The sequence below is a fragment of the Spermophilus citellus genome (genome assembly GCF_964194105.1).
Source record: "Spermophilus citellus genome assembly, chromosome: 6".
NCBI classification, from domain to species: domain Eukaryota; kingdom Metazoa; phylum Chordata; class Mammalia; order Rodentia; family Sciuridae; genus Spermophilus; species Spermophilus citellus.
In genome coordinates, this window is record NC_138187.1 from 67,510,043 (window position 1) to 67,530,031 (window position 19,989).

The window sequence follows — 19,989 nt, forward strand, 5'->3', positions numbered from 1 at the left end:
TTTGAGTTCTACTTTTAAAGACTTTATCAAACAACTAGTTGCATAAAAATATGATTAAAGAGACATCAAATTTTATTTTTGGTTTGTGTTTCTGAAGATAACCAATTGACATGCAAATTTGTATTTAAATAATTTGCTAGTCCCTTTGCTACACTGAAAAAGAAATCTAAACTTTACTAAGCCTAATATTGATGCTATAATTTAAAAAGCAGTTTAAACATATAAGAAAACCTGCTTCTTTTAAAAAATGTAAAATGTCTAAATACCATGTTAAAGATAAGTTAGAACAGTAAGTTAGCAATGTTACTAAATAAATGGTTTCTTGCACAATGAGAGGTAGTCTTTGAAATATGCATACAAGACTTGAGTAGAAGGGAATAAATACATTATTCTAATCCGAAGAAATGATATTACCAGAACAATATAATAATAATGGCGACAGAGGTCCGTACTAAAACATCCAAACATTCAAATTTTAACATAAACTAGAACTAGATTAAACAGAATTATAATAATGACAAACATTCAAAAGGAAAGAAAATAAATAAGCAGAATGGACCCTTTGTATCCATACATTCAGCCATGGAAAAAACTCAGGAAAAAAAAATTCATTTGCACTGAACACATATAGAAGTTTTCCCCCTTGTCACTATTCTCTAAACAAAATAAAATAACTTGGGCTGGGGATGTGGCTCAAGCGGTAGCGCGCTCGCCTGGCATGCGTGCGGCCTGGGTTCGATCCTCAGCACCACATACAAACAAAGATGTTGTGTCCGCCGATAACTAAAAAATAAATATTAAAAAAAAAAATTCTCTCTCTCTCTCTGACACACATATCTCTCTTTTAAAAAAAAACTATTTATACAGCATTTACATTGTGTTAAGTATAGGTTATATGCAAACACTAAGCCATTTAATATAAGGGACTTGAGCAGCTGAGGATTTGGGTATAGAGACTTGGGGGGTTTCTGAAAAAAATCCCCCACAGACACTGAGGAACAACTGTAGGATGAAACCAGAAAGGACTAAGGGACTAGTTTTAATGGTCAATACAGAGAAAATAAATAGCAAAATTAAGAGAGAGATATCTAATAAAATGCATAATGACATATGCTGAACAACTTTTTTTTTTTTTAAGAGCTTTATGGCTATACATAGTATACATAGTTAGGTTCACCCGATAAACTCATACATACATGAAAATCAATTTCAGTTCAGGAACCCCCTTTCCCTCCTGTCATCACCTGCCCCTTTCTCTATTCTGCTAGACTTCTTTTTGCTCATCAAATAATTTGTTTTTTATTGGTTCTTTAAGCAATCAAAATATAGATTTTAAGTCAAGGTAGTACTTACTGGTTGAACCAAATACGGCCAGACAAATTGGAAACAGATAATTCAACTTACATAATCATAAAGCATTGGCAGTTAAATTTTCAGATTACCAAATACAATATTATAGATTTTCAAATTATAACAATGAAATACTACATAAATCCCAATTTAAAATTTAGAAAAATGCTTAAATATCTACAAGAGTATATAAATTAAGACTTTACCTTTTCACTACCGGCTAAATCAACGAGATAAAGTTTTCCACTCAGCTTTTGCTCTGTTTGAGTGTTTTCTTGTTTTACATTAATAAGAAATATACTGTGACTCCTAGAACTATGTTCATTCATATCTGAAAAGAAAATAAACAATAATAAACACGGCTTTCCTTCACTAATTAATTTTCCTAAAGCATTAGTTTATATAAGAAAAGCCTTGCAATTAATCAACTAGAAATAAATCCAGTCATTCTCATATCCTTAAGGATATAAAATTTGACTTATTTCCTACGTAGTATTAACAAATTTTTTACTTACTTGTAACTGCTACATGTCTGTTGGATTTTCCTTCATCTATGGTATCCATAACTTCATCTGGACTACATACAAAACGCTCTGTGCACCCCTGTGAAATAATTGTTTTTAAAAGTAGGTCAATATCTTCAAACAATTTGTTATGAGGCTATTCTAAACATTCTCTATTATTTTAATAAGTACCTTTACATAGGGAACTCTGTTTTTGTCTTCATGAACTGAAAGGTTGGTCTTTGAAACTGAAAATTAAAAATAAATAATATCAATATTACTCTAAACTCTAACACTAGCTATGAAATAACTCCTATAAATAACAGGCTTCCTTGAACAGCCTAAAAAAGTAAAGTAAACTTTTAAAAATATGAAAATACTGCTCCTAAAGCAATATTTTATATACAATTGGAAATTCAATAGAAACCAATCCAGCAATATACAATTTTAGGTCCATTCAAACCTCTATTACTCACATTTTATAAATAAGAACATTAAGCTTAAGTGATTCAATAGTTTATATATGGACAATGTATCTAACTGATAGCTCATCAGAACTCGGGTTCTGTAACTCCCAATTCTAAGTATTGTTTAAAAAGTACTCACTAGTATATTCTTTAAATCAATTATTCTGTATGTCAAAAGATATTCCCTAGAACCTCAAAAGCAAAACTTTAAATGCCCATTTCCTATCATTTAAGTCAATTTCATATATAACTTATTAAGAAATGGTCTCATTCTACTAAAAGTAACAGGTACCACTTAAAAATGAACAAAAAGCAAAATTTTAACTTACCATCTAGTAGGTCCCTTATCTTATCCAAATATATTTCAAAATATGAAACCTAAAGGGCAAAGAAAAAAGATCAAGCCATTAAAATTAGAAATTAGCTTATTCACTTACCCATTAAATATTTAATGAGGTCTGACTGGCAGTTATAGTCTACACTAGGGGGACAGAGTTATAGATTAATTAGTGACACTTCACATTCTAATAGAAAGACATAGATTAATTAAGTTGCTTAAATACTTAAAATTAAAAGCAATTTCTATTAATATCTTCATCTAAAATAAATCAGACTAGACAGAACAGAAAACAAGCTTTTTTACTTTATACAGAAGGTGGCTAGAGAAAAAAAAGAAGGTGGCTAACTACTTTGCTTACTATCCTCAGATAAATGATAAAAAAAATTATAGACTTAATTGACTTATTTAAAGTAATCTAGTGGCATATGAATAAGAATTAAGGTTACTACCTTTCAAATATATATGGCTGAAAAAATAATTTTACTATTCTTTTGGGAAAAAATTATTCTGGTATAGGCCTAAACACAATTTTCCCACAAGGATTTACCTTAATATGAAATTCCAAATTCTCATCCATGGAGTAAATATAATTAAAAATATCTTGTACTATTCTTGGAATAATACCCATACCTTCTGGATCATGAAGTTTACCCTATATGGAAAACAAAATTAGACTTCTTAAATTAATATAAATTAAAAATGAAAACTTTCAATCTATAATTTATATTCAATAGGATAAAAATTTGTAATAGCTATTTTTTAATGTATAGCTCTACAAATACTCCTAATCCTATTCAACAATTATACATAATATCATACATCAATCTCATAGTTTATCAACTGATCCTCGCTCCTTATCACTACATCTAGATGACCAATGCTTGTAAAATGCATATATTTGAAAAGGTTTTAGTTTCTTTCCATAAGTCTGCATTGTTCCTTCTACTTCAAATCAAATTCATGCAAACGTTAGGAATGTCTTTATTCTCTATTACTTTATGAGAATGAGTATTAGAAATTATACCAAAATAAGCAGTCAACTACTTTGCTTACTATCCTCAGATAAATGATAAAAGCAGATGACCTGAACCAGTGGTAGAGAATCACAGGCTGTTTTATAGAAGCAAAGCTAGAACACACTACATCTATTATTAACAGCAGCACTGATAATTGTGACAACTTTCTTATCTGAGAAATGTTGCAGGTATTTTGGAGGGAGGGGTCAAGGAATGGAGAAAAAATTAATGTCTCTAAATAGAATAAACAACACATAAGAATCCAAATTTTCCCATGTAATAAGGGGGTGACAGAAAATCCCTGTTATACTCTAAAATGTTATCACATATGCTAATTGATAAGATAAAGGTACATAATACTTCAAGCATAGGTGATGCCTTATTATTCAAACTCAGGAACTAATTTAATTCCAATAATGATGTTCCCTGTATATTATTTATATGAGAAAAAGCAACAAAGAATAAAGATTTAAGCATAGTAAAATAATCTCACAAATAATGAATGACTTGTCTGTACTGCAAACCATATTCAAGTACAGATTATAAAGTATTACCTCCATTGTGTGTGTCTTCCCAGAGGATGTTTGTCCATATGCAAATATTGTTCCATTATATCCTTCAAGTACATCTATGAGAAAATGAGAGATTTTATATGTCAGGGAATGTGTTCCTTCAGTAAGATTCATAATAAATTACTTAAGAATGTTATAGGAAAAGTCACACCTAACCTTAGTGACATATAAATCATTCTAAACAAATTCATTAACACAACTCTGTTCTTAACCCATGTATATTCAACTCTGCAATAATACAATATTTGTAGGAAGAATGATAAGATTCAGATTTTCTTTACACTAATGTGAAAGAGTCCATCAAGGTCCATCAAAGTTTAGTACAGAAAGGATTTATAAAGACATCAAAAGAAAATAAATAATATATTTCATAATAATTTTTCTTAGTGATGATCCATCTAAGCAATTTCCTACCCTCAGACCTAAATTACTTTCTATGATCAATTAAGAAACAAAATTTAAATTAGATTACTTATAACCAATCATCTCAAATCAATGTATTTCAAATGTCATTACATTTGTATTCCAAAGTATTGTGACCTAAAAGAAAAAAATCCTCTACCAATTTATATACAGACATGAATTAGTTTTTAGAAACAGGATTAATTATAATTAAGTGGTGGTTAAACCTCACAAACCCATACTTTTCTCCTTACCCCACCTATAAAACATAACACACTCAGCCCTATCTCAAAAACAATTATCAGAATATTCTTATGAAATTACAAAAATATCTTTTTTAACTCCAAGATCTACCATTAACATATTAAGTATCTTCCACTATGAGGCTGAAGGAGATTTAAAAAAAAAAAAAAAAGGTTACAAACAAGGCAACCTTTAGATTTTCAGTTTCAATGATTTTGTTATTTTGGTTTTGATGATAAGAAAGGTACTATATAATTGTCATATTTTCAAGGAAGGCAAAATAAAAAGCCTCTGTTACAAACAGCAGATGGTGACAGGAAAAACTAAAAGCAGTAAGCAAGTGAATCCTTGTTTTTACTATTTCTAAAAGGAAAAGGAAACAAACTCCCAACATCAGACACATGTAACTAGACAAAAGATTTACTACAGAAGCTAATGAGAAAAAGAAAGCATCAGTACTCAATTCCCCAGAAGATTTAATTTTTTTTTTTAGAGAGAGAGAGATAGACAGAGGTAGAGAGAGAGAATTTTAATATTTATTTTTTAATTATCAGTGGGCACAACATCTTTGTTTGTATGTGGTGCTGAGGATCGAACCCAGGCTGCACGCATGCCAGGCGAGCGCGCTACCGCTTGAGCCACATCCCCAGCCCAGATTTAAAAATTTTAAGAGACTCCAAACATTTGAAACTTTCCTTCAAAATTGGTTTTATTTTTAAGACGGGGCACAAAATCATCTCACAAAGTACATTTATGATAGATGGGATTGCGACACCTTTGCCAGTAATTCTTCAGAAAAAATTATTTAGGAAATAAACCTTTTAGACCCATTCCAATTCACCTCCTTTATATAAAACTATTCTCAATAGGTCTATGCCACATTCCCTGCTTGAGATGTTTTAATCGATTACATAAAACTTAAGCATAAAATTTTGTTAGAACTTTAAAAGGTACTTTCATGAGATGATCTTGCTATTACCATGATAGGTATTACTCATAATACTTAGATAGATTACTCATAATACTTAATCCAATGGAAATGCTATATAAATAGATATTATATTTTATTGTTCAGGAAATATATAAATCTGTATATATTTAGCACAGACATAATTTTTCAAATATTTTTTATCTGAGGTTGGTGGATGCAGAACCTAAGAATACTGAGGGTCGACTATAATATGTTTTCCTCTATCTTCAAATCTCAACCTGTTTTCTACAGCAATTTTACCCTAAGCATTTAATTATAAAAATTAAAAATTTAAATGTGTAAAAATTTGAATTTTACAGTGAACAATCCTATTATCAAATACTCTACCACCAACATTTTATATTTTTACTGCTTCTATTAATCACATATTTATCCACTCCTCTAATAATTTAAAAGTAAAATGCAGACATCAATACACTTCAGTATATTTTCACTTAGATATTTCACCATGCATATATACTTCTAACTAGAATTCAGTATTTTACATTTTTCCTTAGGTGTGTATATTTTAAAGTATACAAATAATACTCAACTATTTGAAATTCTAGGGAACACAAAACTGTAGTCAGATAAAATTAGATACTTTTAAATTTCATATGGTTCAACTTCAAAGTCATAGTATAAATGTTTGCTATTTCTGCACATGCAATGGTTTGGTCCAGGGGTCATCTCTCTGATTGGAAGGCACCATTCTCTTCTCCTTAGTCTTTGTGTATCCTTTAAGACACACTTTTGTCTGCAGAGACATACTCTTAATCCCTGTACTATATTCTCAAGAAGCACAAGAGATAAAATACATATGTAGCAGACTACATGTGGAAAAATCAGAAGTGGCAGGTAGTCCAGGTAGCTATGGCAGGAAACAAAGAAATCTCTGAAGGTTTGGTGTTATACATGGCATTGTATGAGCAACTACTTAATATAGGGGCAACAAATTCAACGGACTTACTCAGATTCAGAATTCAAAAGAGAATACAAGTGGATAAGTCTTGTTCAAAAGAAGCAATTCTACTAATGAATCTACAGAAAGATAACAGCCCCACACATAATAATGTTATAGTTGTGCAGATATTTATGAACTGATGCAAACACGATGAAATGTCACTGACAGGGACCCAGAGAGTACTATCTGTTTTCAACTCATTTCTGGCAATTTACCTGTCAAATCAACATCTCAGGAGAAATTCAAACTGGCCCATGATAATGCTGATCTTGCCCACCAACAGCTTCTGTGTCCTTCATCTAACTGATTTATCAATGACTGTACCAAGTTCAATTGGCCTTATATTTAATTGATTTCCTATCTTCCCACTTCTCTAGGCACCCACACCATCTTTTTCCTTAAATCTCTCTGCATATGTATGTATGTATGTTTTTGTGGTAGTAGGGATTAAACCCAGGGGCACTCTACCACTGACGTATATACCTAGCCCTTTTTATTTATTTGTACTTTTTAAATGTTTTTTATTAGTGCAGTATAGTTATACAAAATAGGTGGGTTCATTCTGACATAATTATACATTCATAGAATATAATTCACTATATTTTAGAACTCAGTACTTCCCCTTTCAGAGTCTCACGAAGTAGCCAGGGCTGGCCTTGAATTTGTGATCCTCCTGCCTCACCCTCTCAAGTTGCTGGTATTACAGGCATGTGCCACTGTGTCCAGTTAAACCTCTGTTTAGTGGTAAATGTCACATTCACATCCTTAGCCAAGACAAGTCCTACTAGCTACCACATTCAGGCTCCCCTAAAATGGTAGAGACAAAGGGGTGAAGACAAAAGGAAATCATAGCCAGGTGACACTGAACTAATATAAATTACAAAGTTGGCATATAAAAGGAAGAAAGATAATGACAGAAACTTTCTATCCCAACACTTGTCGGGCATCTAATTTTGCAGAGTGCAAATACACTATGAGTTTCTCCCAGGTACAGTCTCAGTAAATTGAATTAACAATTTTGTCTCAGAAGATAGAGGAAACAGTAGCTGATATCTGTTGTGTAAGAACTTATAGTATCTCCTATTTTGTAGAAGAGAAAATGAAAGATTAGGTAACTCATCAAAAGTCACACAGATAAAAAGCAACAAGAGCTTAGACTTCAATGTAGGTCTGTCTGATAATAAATTCTATGTTCTTAACCGTACTGCGAAAGAGAACTATTATCCTGAACTCAGTTCCAAACAGTAAAATAGAAAAATGTCAAAGGAACTAAAAATTTAATATGAGGGAAATTTCAGGAAATAAATTATCTTTGTTTTAGAATTGTAAACAGTAATAAAATAGAACAAAAGTAGTACATGTACCCTAGATATCAGGACAACGTATTTCAAAGCATTCTGAGAATGGTAGGTATGAGTCTATTATTTTAAAAAGACTATATATAATCAAGAATTTACAAAAGACAAAAAAAAAAATCACTAAAACAGTATGTGAAAGGTAAACACCCAGGATAAATCTTATAAAAGCAAAAAAACAAAAAACAAAACAAACCAAAAAACCCTAAAGCCCAAAAATGAGCTTTGAAAGCAATACCCAGAAAAAAATAATTAATGAACAAATAAACTTGCACTGCTTAAGAAAGAGGATGTTAACTGATTCCAAAACAGAGATGTTCCTATTTTATCACTATCTTCCAGAAAGATGATCCTCAAAACAAAACCAGAATAAATTGGAAAGAATTGATATGTGGGTAGGATGACAGGAAAAAAGGTTTTAAATGAGCCCACGTTTCTAGTTACAAAGAGAATTAATTCCAGGGATAAAAATCTCTCAGTTACTGCAGGTAAATTTTAAAAGTCAAGAGAGAACAAAGGTTACAGGATATGAATAACTTGCAAATGTTATACTCATTTCCAAAAAGGAAAAAAAAATAATAGATTATGGGAACTATAAACAAGTATACCAAAATTTCATAAGGAAAAAATATGGTCAAACTAACTTCATTTCTTGTTTGATTTTACATTCAGTTGGTACTGTGGGGGAAATACCAGAGTCATGCAACACAATTTCACAGAAAGAACCAAATTTTTCATTATCTTTTTGTAGGTATCTTGACAATGAACCAGATTGCACAGGTGACAGGCTCTGAAGTTGGCTGAATACCACCAAGCAGTGTGATTTAATTAAAAGCCAGCATTTTCTAGTTTTCAGAAAATTGGTCTAAGGACCACAATCCATTAAGCATTTACAGATGATTTAAAATAATATTTTTTAAACTTTGATGTCCTAGACACCATAAATGACTTAACAAATATGCTAACAGTCCTAACTTGGTAGAGTTACTAGAGTAAGACAAATATCAAAACAACACTAAAATATGATCAGGAGCTAAAATGAACAAAATGGAACCTATTCTTTAAAGGCCTGCACTGTAGTGTACAAGTATAGAATGGGGTTTAAACTGGCTGTAACTCATGTGAAAAAGATCTGAACATTTAAATTGCCCACAGCTCAAGGAACAATCATGTCCTTGTATTTAAAAAGCTAATAAAAGCTGGACACAGTGGCACATGCCTATGATTCCAGTGGCTCAGAAGGCCAAAGGGAAATAGATTATGAGTTCAAAACCAGCTTCAGCAACTTAGTGAGACCCTGTCTCAAAAAATAAAAAGGGTTGGGGATGTGGCTCAGTGGTTAAGTGCCCCTGGGTTCAATCCCTTATACAAAAAAAAAAAAAAAAAAAAAAAAAACCAAAAACTAATCTTTTAGAAAAGTGGAAAATTTCAAGAAACACATGATGCACCTTAGAATTCTAAACAGTTATAAAACAGAACAAAAGTAGTAGATACGTTACTTTAGACATCAGGACATAAGACATCACAAAGAATGTAGTAATTATGTTCAATAATAGATCCATTTGGAAAATTATCTGATGCTCACATCATAAGATGACACTACCTATACCTCTTTTTTCTAGTCACAAGTTAATTCCCTCTTTCCTCTTATAAAGATTTCAACACCCAGTTTACTGTCTCTCACCAATACCACTCCTGTTGCAATTCTTGGTGATCTCAGTGTCCATACAGAAGATGACTCACTAAAACACCCTGGCCTCTAAGATATTAATTTTTCTATGATCTAGTCCTTAACTAATACCACTACCCTCTCCTAATCCATCCATTTCACGTCTTTCCTTAAACCTCCCCCCTCTCTTCCCCATTGTTTGTGATGACTTTGCTTCTTATATCACAGACAATATGGTATTAATATAAAAAGATTGTCTACATTTTCCATCACATCTATAAACTCACTTCTATCCACAAACTCTACTTCTTCTCATGTTACTACCGTACTGTCTGTGCTCCTACTTATCTAACCTTTTATACCAAATCCCAACCTCTAATTTGAGTAAATGCCACAAGAAAAAAGAGATTTTGCTTCAATCTAAGAGCCCCTTTTAACACTACAAGTGTCAAAAAAATGAAATGAATTGTATCATAAATAGCTAATTAACTGTAGGATTCCTTTGAAAAAGGTACTTTTATAGTAACTGGAAAATAAGCAATCAACTCAGCACCCTTTCAAATCTAGAATTCTATGATTTTAGAAAATATAAAATTGGGACATATTCTAGTATAAGGTAACAGTATTAACTGGACTGTGCATGCTTTTCTCATCCTTGGCAAATGCTGTTAGGTTTCTCAAAGGTTTCTGCTGACTACAAAAGTTTGGGAGAAAGAATAACAATGAAACTAAAGAAAGATAAATGCCATTTTCTACTGTTTTTTTGAAATTTGTCTAGCCATTTTGTTTTCATTTTCATGCTGTTCTATTTCTAGAACTGCTACCTTGGAAACTTCTAGTTTCTAACAGAAATCCATCTTTCAAGAACAAGTATGTAAGATAATTCTTAGAACACCCTTGAATACGAGAATGAGATCATGGTATTTGAGCATTATAGAGTATTTACTAATTAAATAGTAATTTATTATTTAAAATCTTTATTCTGCAACTAATTTAAAAGAAAGGGGCATTATAATGAAAAAGCAAATGTGTAAATGTGAAAAAATCACAAACAAATTTTATTTACTGCTTCGACTATAATAAGTAAACTGCATACATCAAGTTAAATATATTTACCTTTAACAATCTTCTTTGCACAATCATTGTACACTTGCTCTTGAGATGTACTTGACTGGAACACCCGATCAAATGCATAAGGTTTGGACTGAAAAACAGAAAAGCATTTCAATTACACAAATAAAACGGTGAGAGCATATTTCTAAGCTCCTTTAAAGATGTCATCATATATTTAACCTTCAAAGTAACATAAACAGTATGCATCATTTCATGTTATTTATCTTAAGTAGGAAGGGATCTTAAATGGTTCCCCAAGTACAAATCCATTAGAATAATCTCTATGAAAACAAGAATTTCTGTTTCAGTCTTTGTTATGTTCCTAGGGCCCAGTCCAGTAATTACAATTAGCACTACTATGGTAGCCAGTCAGATACTGCTGATTTTTTTTTTTTTTTTTAATGTCTACTCTGGCAAGCATTGTGTCTCTATTTTCAATGCTTAATATGGTTTTGTAGATAAGGAAACTAGGACTTGGAAACAAAAATTGTTAATGAGAAAACTAAATTTGAATTCAAATATTCCATTAATTTTGTTAGTAAAACAATTATACTAAAATCAGGCCTCTTTCTACTACTCTACTCAGCTTTTCAGTTTACTGAAACAGCTTTTGAAGCACTGTTTCATTTAACATATATTTATGGAATGTGAGATGCCACCAAAGAATGATGACCAAGATGATACTCTCTTTACTTTAGTAGAGATTAACTAATAGTGGGGCAGACTAGTTAGACTATTAACTGACTAGAATTCTGACTCATGCAGCTGGGTACTTTCATAGTTCTAAGAGAATACAGGAGAAGTTGAATTTAGGGGAGAGTAGGAAAATGTCAGGAAAACACTCTTAGAAAAGAGATGTTTAAGAATCTAAGAATAAGTAGCACCTAGCTCACTGTCACCCTCTTCAACAACAGTCAGGAAGGGGTGGAGGTTAGTGAAGGATAGTAGTGTAGGAATTAAGAATAGATGCTTAAAGATTCTAAAGCAGAAAGGAGCTTACAGCATTCAAGAAACCAAAGGAAGTAGAAAAGAATCACAATATAGTATCCAGGTAAATCAAAGAAAAAAATATAGCCCTGAGGCCAAGACAAAACTGAAAAGTATAAGGTTGCAATAGGTTAAAAAAAAAAAAAAAAAGAACAAGAAGAAGGGAAGAAACCAAATAGAACAGAAAATTTGGCCGTGGTCTACTTTATTCGCTTATATTTTTAAAAGATGGGCAGACCTGAATAAGTATAAACACTAGCAGGAACAATCAAATAATCTAGTAGGGAGAGTGAGTATCTAAAGATGAGAGAAAGAGGACAGGAGGTTCTGGGTATTTGCAACCATTTGCCTGCCCTCAGTTTCTTCTAAAGGAAAAGAAGCTGGGCCCTAACAGACAAAACAATTATGACCCCAGAAAAAAACATAACATTATAGAATACTTTCTAGGTCTTAGTTGGAAAAGATCTACTTTTTCAGAAATTATCTTATAGTCCTCTCCCCAAAGCTTGGAAAACAGTTAAAATGAAGCAGACACTCCCTAAAGAGCTATCCAAAGTCATTCCTAATTTCCTTTTGCCTTACTACCTCCCATTGGAAACCTGAAGGCCAGCTAGCCTAGTCTCCTTGCAATTAGTGGTCACATGACCTAATTCTGGATAATCTGAAATGGTCATTTGCTGAGAGGTCTCTGAGAAGTGTGTTGTTTTCCTGATAAAAGGGACCATTTCAGCTGAAACTGCTCTTTTTCCTTCCTATAATGAATCACTGGAACTGTAGCATCCATCTTGGAAACATGACAAATATTATGATGAAAATTCAACAGTTATGAATGACAAGAATTTAACAGAACAGGGTTCTAGAAATAGAAGGAGTTAAGGGCCCGTTCTTAGGCTTTTGTTATGTGAGAGAAATAACCTCTTATTTATTGAAGCCACTACTGTTTGTTTTCCCTGTACTTCTAAAAGCATTCCTCATAAATACATTAAGATGACCTCACTTTGTCATCAATTTTAAAATGGCATCAATGTCTGATTATTCTTTAGCTATAACATAGATGAAAGTATCTTTTGCTAAGGTGCTACTGAAACATTAATATTAAATTCCACAGTTATGGTTAAAAAATACAATCAAATATAAAAGACATATTCATGGTAAATAACACTGAAAACATATAAAATTAAAAGTGTATTCACTCCCAGCAGCTCAGGAGGCTGAGATAGGAGGATCATGAGTTCAAAGCTAGTCTCAGCAACAGCAAGGCACTAAGCAACTCAGTGAGACTGTCTCTAAATAAAATACAAAACAGAGCTGAGGATGTGGCTCAGAGATTAAGTGCCTGAGTTCAATCACCAGTACCAAAAAAAGAATATTCACCACCCAGAGATAAACCATGCAAATAGTTTTTCTATATAAAAAGAAAGTAATCTTTCCTCTTTATTTATCCAGAAAACACTTAATGATTATAAAATATCAGATATTATGGATAAATAACACAATTTTATAAATGATATTTAATTATACAATAGACTGTAGAGTTCAAAAAGTAATAAAGGATAAGGCTGGGTAGAGCTTGATTATCAACAGAAGTTAAATACTAGGATCTATAATATAGTTGATAAAGTAATGTTAATTGAGTTGAAATGGAGATAGCCTAAATCTGGTAAAGAAGCCAAGAGATTGTAACTAGTCAAAATATACATTTAAAAACAGTTATGTAAAGAATGATATGAAAGCAAAAATTAATAGTTAATGCTAATTTTGCTTACAAGAAACAAGTTAATGAATAGAAAATGGGGACAACTATGAAGTATCCCTTCAAAAATAATAAAACCTTATTAAAATAAACATTTAAAACAGAAAGAATAATATTACTCGGCTTAATATCATATCTCAATTTTTATATCAATTAAAAATAGTGGTCCTAAACCATTTACAAAGAGATATGCTAGAAATGACGGGTAACAGTAAAGCCTGCCTTAAAAGAACTTCATGCAATTATTTACTTTATTAGCATCTCGAAGCAAATATGCAAGACTACCACTACAACCTTATTAAAATAATATAAATGGCAATGACTAAGTTGCTGAGGCTGGCCTCAAATCTGTGATGCTCCTATCTCAGCCTAGTCCCTAGTTGTTGGGATTACTGCCATAGGCCACCGCACCAGAATAAATGTCAATGATTAAAAGATAAAGCACAAATATAAAAATAAATAAGTTGAAAGAGAGTGATTTATATAATTAATTGTTAAACAAAAAAATCAACTTAAATGCTTAGCATTAAGTTGACGAGTAGTCTTCTTGACTGCAAAACTTAATTATAGTTTTAGTAAGCAAGGTGAATGTTTTGATTAAAGATCTAGTTGAAAAGTTATTAATTGACCCTGGCTTCCTGGGTTGAAATCAAGACTGTGAAACAAAATTTATTTGTAATGGTGTATAATTAAGGCATCTCAATTTTTCAAATAGATTAAACAAAGAAAAATAATTATCCAGACAGCTATATTTTTAAAACCTGGTTTTTAGACTTGAAATATACATGATGCAGCCTATAATTCTATGTATCTTCAAAATTACTAAGTTTTACAAACCTCAAGTCATAAGATGCATTCATATCTGACTTAGGCTTCAGGAGGAAAAATGAAAAAGAACAAGTTTATCTGAACTAGAACTCATACCTCAGATTTCTTAAATGAAGTGAGCCTGTTTTGAGTCTAAAACAGACCAGACTGAATACCAAATTTGGTTTTGAAGCACATCCCCTAAGATTTTTCTTTATCAGACAATGACTTTGGGTTAACCTTCCACAATTATAAAGGTAAGTGATGATGGTTCCCTCTTTTGATTTTCATACAAAGTAAACCATCAAATCACGCCCAAATCATTGATGACTTAAAAAGGGAAATCATGTTTTGCTTTAGGCAAGGAAATGGGCAAGATGATCTAATTAGTATTCTTTTTCTAATTTCAATGAACTACAACAGGTGGTTTTGGGTTCTAGCCAACTTCTATAGTATACCACATAAGAAACTACAATTAGCAATGATTTAATCATACAAATGAGCATAAACAGGCGCAGAAGTTTTTCTATTGATTTTGCTTTTAGTGTTTTTCAGCAAGCTCATTTGAACTGCCTGTTTTGTGGGTAAGTTCTCTAATTTAAAACAAACTGATTATATTTGTATCATTTTAAAATTTCCATAAAAATCATTCATTTCATTCAATGTAATATTTATAGCACTTCACTAAGCATTTAAATTGCTAATAAATTAAAAGCTGTATAACACAAAGAAAAACACCATAAAATCAAAAGGCTTGCCTGCCATGGGGTAATATTATGTTAAAGTCACTGCTTCCTTGAGTAACAGAATGATATTTACACAAAGTATTAAAAATTAGAAGAAAACCAGAATCCTTAAAAATTATTTTCTCCATGAGCACTGTTTATGCTTACAATTCAGTAACATCATAAGCTAAAATACATGTTTTAAATTTTTTAAAATATTTTTTAGTTGTAGACAGATACAATACCTTTATTTTATTTACTTGTGGGGTTTTTTTTTAATATGATGCTAAGGATCGAACCCAGTGCCTCACACATGCGTGGCAAACACTCTACCAACTGAGCTACAACCCCAGCCCACATGTTTAAATTTTAATGTATTTTACATACATGTCAAAACTGATCAAACTGCATACTTCAAATATGTGCATTTTATCATACTTCAATTTTATCAATAAGGCGATGAAAAAAATTTTTAACTTGAAAACTATTCAGATGTTTTTAAATCACATTTAAGATAAATAAAACAAACCAGGAGATGAATCTCTGGAGATTTTCTAATTTTGTTCCTTCCAGTTGCCCTATGATTGATTCAAAAAACTGAACAAAATAGACAATTTTCACATAATAAATGTACCTATTATATGCAAGAAAGCAGGTTCCTGAAAATAATGAACTACCCATTCCCTTACACTTTTTAAGGCTATGTAACCAAATCATAATGTATTTTCCCTTATACTTTCTAAAAAGACCAACAAAAGGCTCACAAGTTTATCTAAAGGTCAACAAAATGCTTATTACTGATTCATAAACAAAACACCTATCCTTTACTTCTAATATTTTCATTTATTCCTACTTTGAAAGAAACTTATAAATTTTCCAAAGGAAATGGCCTAGAATAATGTTTGGTTCCTATGGTAATTATTTGGTTTCTTTTAAGTCTTTCTTCATATTTTAAGTCATATTTGAGCCAAAAAGTTTACTTTCTAACCTAATCATAATAATTTTGTGAGTCCTAGATTTTAGCATTCCAACAAACACATTCTTATACTCATAGGTTTGTTTAAAAACAAAAGTCTGAAGAGGCAATACAAGTGGGAAAGAAAAAATAGCTATGTTAAGTAAAGCATTGCTGAGTAATCACAAAAACTTAAGAAACTGGTAGCCTCAAGTTTGACAACTAATCCAGGAGTCTCAGGCATCCACTCATTCCATGTCAATGCCATGGAAAATATATCCTCCTAAAGGAAAAGGATCACTGTGCTTAACTTCTCTGCCTTGCTATGATGTCATTTATAGCTAGAGTTTTTCTTGCAGACTTGTTAACAAAGAACTGGCTTGACAGTTTTCACACAGCAGCAGTTTGCAGTTATTAGTGACCTAATGATTTTTCTTTTTTTCCCTCAAAAGCCTATTAAGAAGATGTGAAGTTAACACATTCATTTTCTAAAGTTGAACTTTGGAAACCTTCACATTAAAATTCCAAACAACTTCAGTCCTGTTTTCTACATTAATACTTTCAAGTCATCAATGTTCCATCTCCTGTGACCTCTCTGTTCTATTTCCAAATTAAACAGCACAAACAATACACTAAATAAAAAAATGCATTAGAGGAAACAATGTATTAACATATTACAATTGTATACCCTGATAACAATGTAGGAAAAAAAAAAAGTACTACCACATGACATTACCAAAATAGATGAATTTAATTTATAGTCATAGTTCACTGTATTGTATGCAATATCTTATTCACATTTAATCTACTAGAACTAAAAATGCTACTTTCTCAGATCTCAAAAAATCCTCACTTCTGGTCTTCCTAAAATGATAGTCAAAACTAATTGTTCTACCCTAGGAAAGAACAATGGTTTATTATCTCTGGGATTACCAAAATCAATTTTCTTCAACGTGGACCTTAACTGTATAAATATGAATCCAACAATGGTCAATTGTTACTTTTAAAAAATATCTTTATTTTATTTTTATGTGATGCTGAGGATCACAGTGCCTCATATGTGCAAGGCAAGCCCTCTACCACTTAGCCACAACCCCAGCCCTCAACTGTTACTTTTTATAAATTTGTTTTTATTAGTACTTTCTGTCTGATACAGTGGTGACACTTTTTCCTAAACTGCTACCCCATAAAACCGAGTAAATTTGAGAGTCTGAATTTTTCTGATGGTAATCTGACCAAATCTTAATCTGCTTAAATCTACCATAAAATTAAATTGATAATTCCGATTTTAAGGAAGACGATTTCTTTTTACCGTCCTCGATTTTTCACAGTAACTGTTTAAATGAAAAGTCATTCATCTCTCAAAAGATAGGTAGGTGAACATTTGAGACAGGTATGTTTGTAGTTGTACGTTAGCTTTCCAAAACTAGTTTTATACTAAGCATCGTAAGTGTTAAGATACATTAGGGCTGGTTTCATGGCTCAATGCTTTAGTTAAACTCGGAATTAATATTACACATTTAATGAATGGTAAATGAGGCGGGGGGCGTAATCCAAGATACCAACAGCATCAGCAACAGCAGGAGCACAAACACTGGCAAAAGTGCCCTAAGCTCCCGGAGGGTTCCCCCAGCGCCCCAGGTGGGGGAGTGTCCCACTCTGAGCCTAGGCGCCTCCCACCTCCCCGCGCGGAGGACCCGGGTGGGGACGATCCAGGAATGCTACCGGACTCAACTGAACAGTTTCCACGACTGAGTGATTTGAACCTGCGAAAACCCGCAGGAGAGTGTTCGGGACACCAGTGTTCCCTCTCGACTCTGCACCCCGCCACGTCCCTGAACTCCCAGCCCAGTCAGGCTCGAAGAAGCGGCACGAGAGGTGGGGGCGGGGGTCACTCACCGCGATCATGACCGTGTCTTCTCCCTGAAACTTGGCGATATACTTGTCGCCGCGGTTCACCTCAGACTCGTTGAGAGGTCTGAAGCGACACATTACTTTGATGTTGCACTCGGCTGGGTCCGCCATCTTCCTTGCAGCCGGGGCCAGAGGCCGGGAGCCACTCCCCGCCTCTCAGTCTTGGAGGGAGCGGCCTGAGCTGAGGGTCCGGGGTCGCAAGGGACTTGAGAGTCAGCGGTCCGCCGCGCCGCGCCGCGCTTCCCCAGGTAGGGGCGGCCGGGGAGCCGGGACTCTAGACGCCGGCGCCCGCAGCCCTGGCCCCGAGGCTCACTTCCGATCCATCATGGCAGCCATGGCGGCTGTACCCGGTAGACCGGCGGCTGCTCCTTCAGCTTCTCCCTCGCGGGGCTGGGCAGACTCCTGGAACTGGGGAGATGCTGGGGCCCTAGAAAGTGGCCCTCTCCTTTCTCCCGATAACGAGCAAGTCGGGCCCACCTGTCCGCCCGCGCGGCTGTCCACTTGCCGGCTACACTGCCGGCTGACGCCCGATCCCTAGAGGCCACAGACCGGCGACAGGGCGCCGGGCAGGGTGGCGCTGAGGGGAGGACTGCGCAGGCGCGGTGGCCCGGCCGTCCAGACAACCAATCCCCGCTCGCTTCGCGCCGGCGGCTCAGCTGCCACTCCCGGCGGGGGTCGCAGATTTAAGTTCTCTGGAAGTTCAGCGCAGAAATTCCTTTAGAATCAGCGGCGGCTGTGTGCGACCAATCCGACCCGCCGCCGAATTCTTTAGACTCTCTCAGCCAACTTTTCTTTGGGAGAGAAGGAGTTTAACTATTAATGTTTTAGTTTAAATACATTTCCAGATCCCTATAAGGAAGTGTTTGCTTTCGTTTTTGCCCTGGGGAAAACATCACCTTTTTAAAGCGCGCTTCCAAAAAAGGGAGGTTTGAATGAAGGGTGGGGCCTGACTCTCCTTGACGTAGTTGCTCCTTCTTCAGCTAATAGGTGGGAACCCAGGAGTAAGGGGGGTGTGGGGTGAGATTTCTCCTAAGGAATTAAAAAGGTTGCTGAAGAAATGTGGAGCAGTAGCATGAGATGGAGAACCCCTCCACTCCCCTCACCCCACAGTTTCTGTCATCCTCAGTTGTCCAGGGCCTAGCATCGCACAGGTGGGTGGCAGCCTCCCAAACCTGCACAGGAGCAGCCTCATGCATATTCAATCAATCAGGGGTCTTACTTTCCCCCAACAATAGATTTACAGAATTCATCAATCTCAATGAGGGGAGAGGGTTGGGATGGGTATGACTGACCTGTAGCATAAAGATGCTCTTAAAAAGGCCTAGATAAGTTTGTGGATTACATGTCTAAGTAATCCACTCCAGAGGCTGGTAATGTAGCTCAGTGGTAGAGCACGTTTGAGGCCCTGGGTTTGATTTCCAGCACTACAAAAAATTATTTTTAGAAGAAGGATACCATATATCTTCTTCATGCGGAAATGGCTCTGGGGTGCTAAGAAGAACTTCAATGACATTTAAAACTCTCCCTCCGGCACCCAGTTTTTGTTTGTAAAATGAAAAATTGGACTATGAAAACCTCCAGTGTCTTCTGTGCTCACCCAAGCATCCTAATACCTCCAGAATTGAACCTATTGTTTTGTAGGTTTAGTTTGACATGCTGAATGAAGGAGAATTTACACCAGCAGGATGGTGGAGCATCCCACCAAACAAAGGAAAAGGTGGAGTAATCACAGGCCATTGGGGAGATGTGTGGAATACTGGTAAAATTTAAATGACACAGTGTTTTGAAAGGCCTCATGAGAAACAGAACTATGAGTAAAAGCATCAAATTTAATATAGATGTGAAACCTGCAAATTTAATATAGATGTGAAATGTCCTCAGAAA

The 19,989-nt window shown here is 34.2% G+C and overlaps 1 protein-coding gene across 1 annotated transcript in view; it reads right to left on the reverse strand.

Moving 5' to 3' along the window:
• KIF5B (kinesin family member 5B) overlaps positions 1-18,742 on the reverse strand; it is a 42,046-nt gene extending 23,304 nt beyond the window's left edge. Inside the window, exons 1-8 of the mRNA XM_081296893.1 lie at positions 18,091-18,742; positions 10,968-11,055; positions 4,231-4,304; positions 3,208-3,312; positions 2,650-2,698; positions 2,046-2,101; positions 1,866-1,953; positions 1,557-1,681 (exon numbers count right to left, since the gene is read on the reverse strand). Of these exons, the coding sequence (XP_081153019.1) occupies positions 1,557-1,681; positions 1,866-1,953; positions 2,046-2,101; positions 2,650-2,698; positions 3,208-3,312; positions 4,231-4,304; positions 10,968-11,055; positions 18,091-18,216 (711 nt within the window). The 5' untranslated portion in view covers positions 18,217-18,742. The remainder of the gene's footprint in view (positions 1-1,556; positions 1,682-1,865; positions 1,954-2,045; positions 2,102-2,649; positions 2,699-3,207; positions 3,313-4,230; positions 4,305-10,967; positions 11,056-18,090) is intronic.
• Between the last annotated feature and the right edge of the window lie 1,247 nt (positions 18,743-19,989).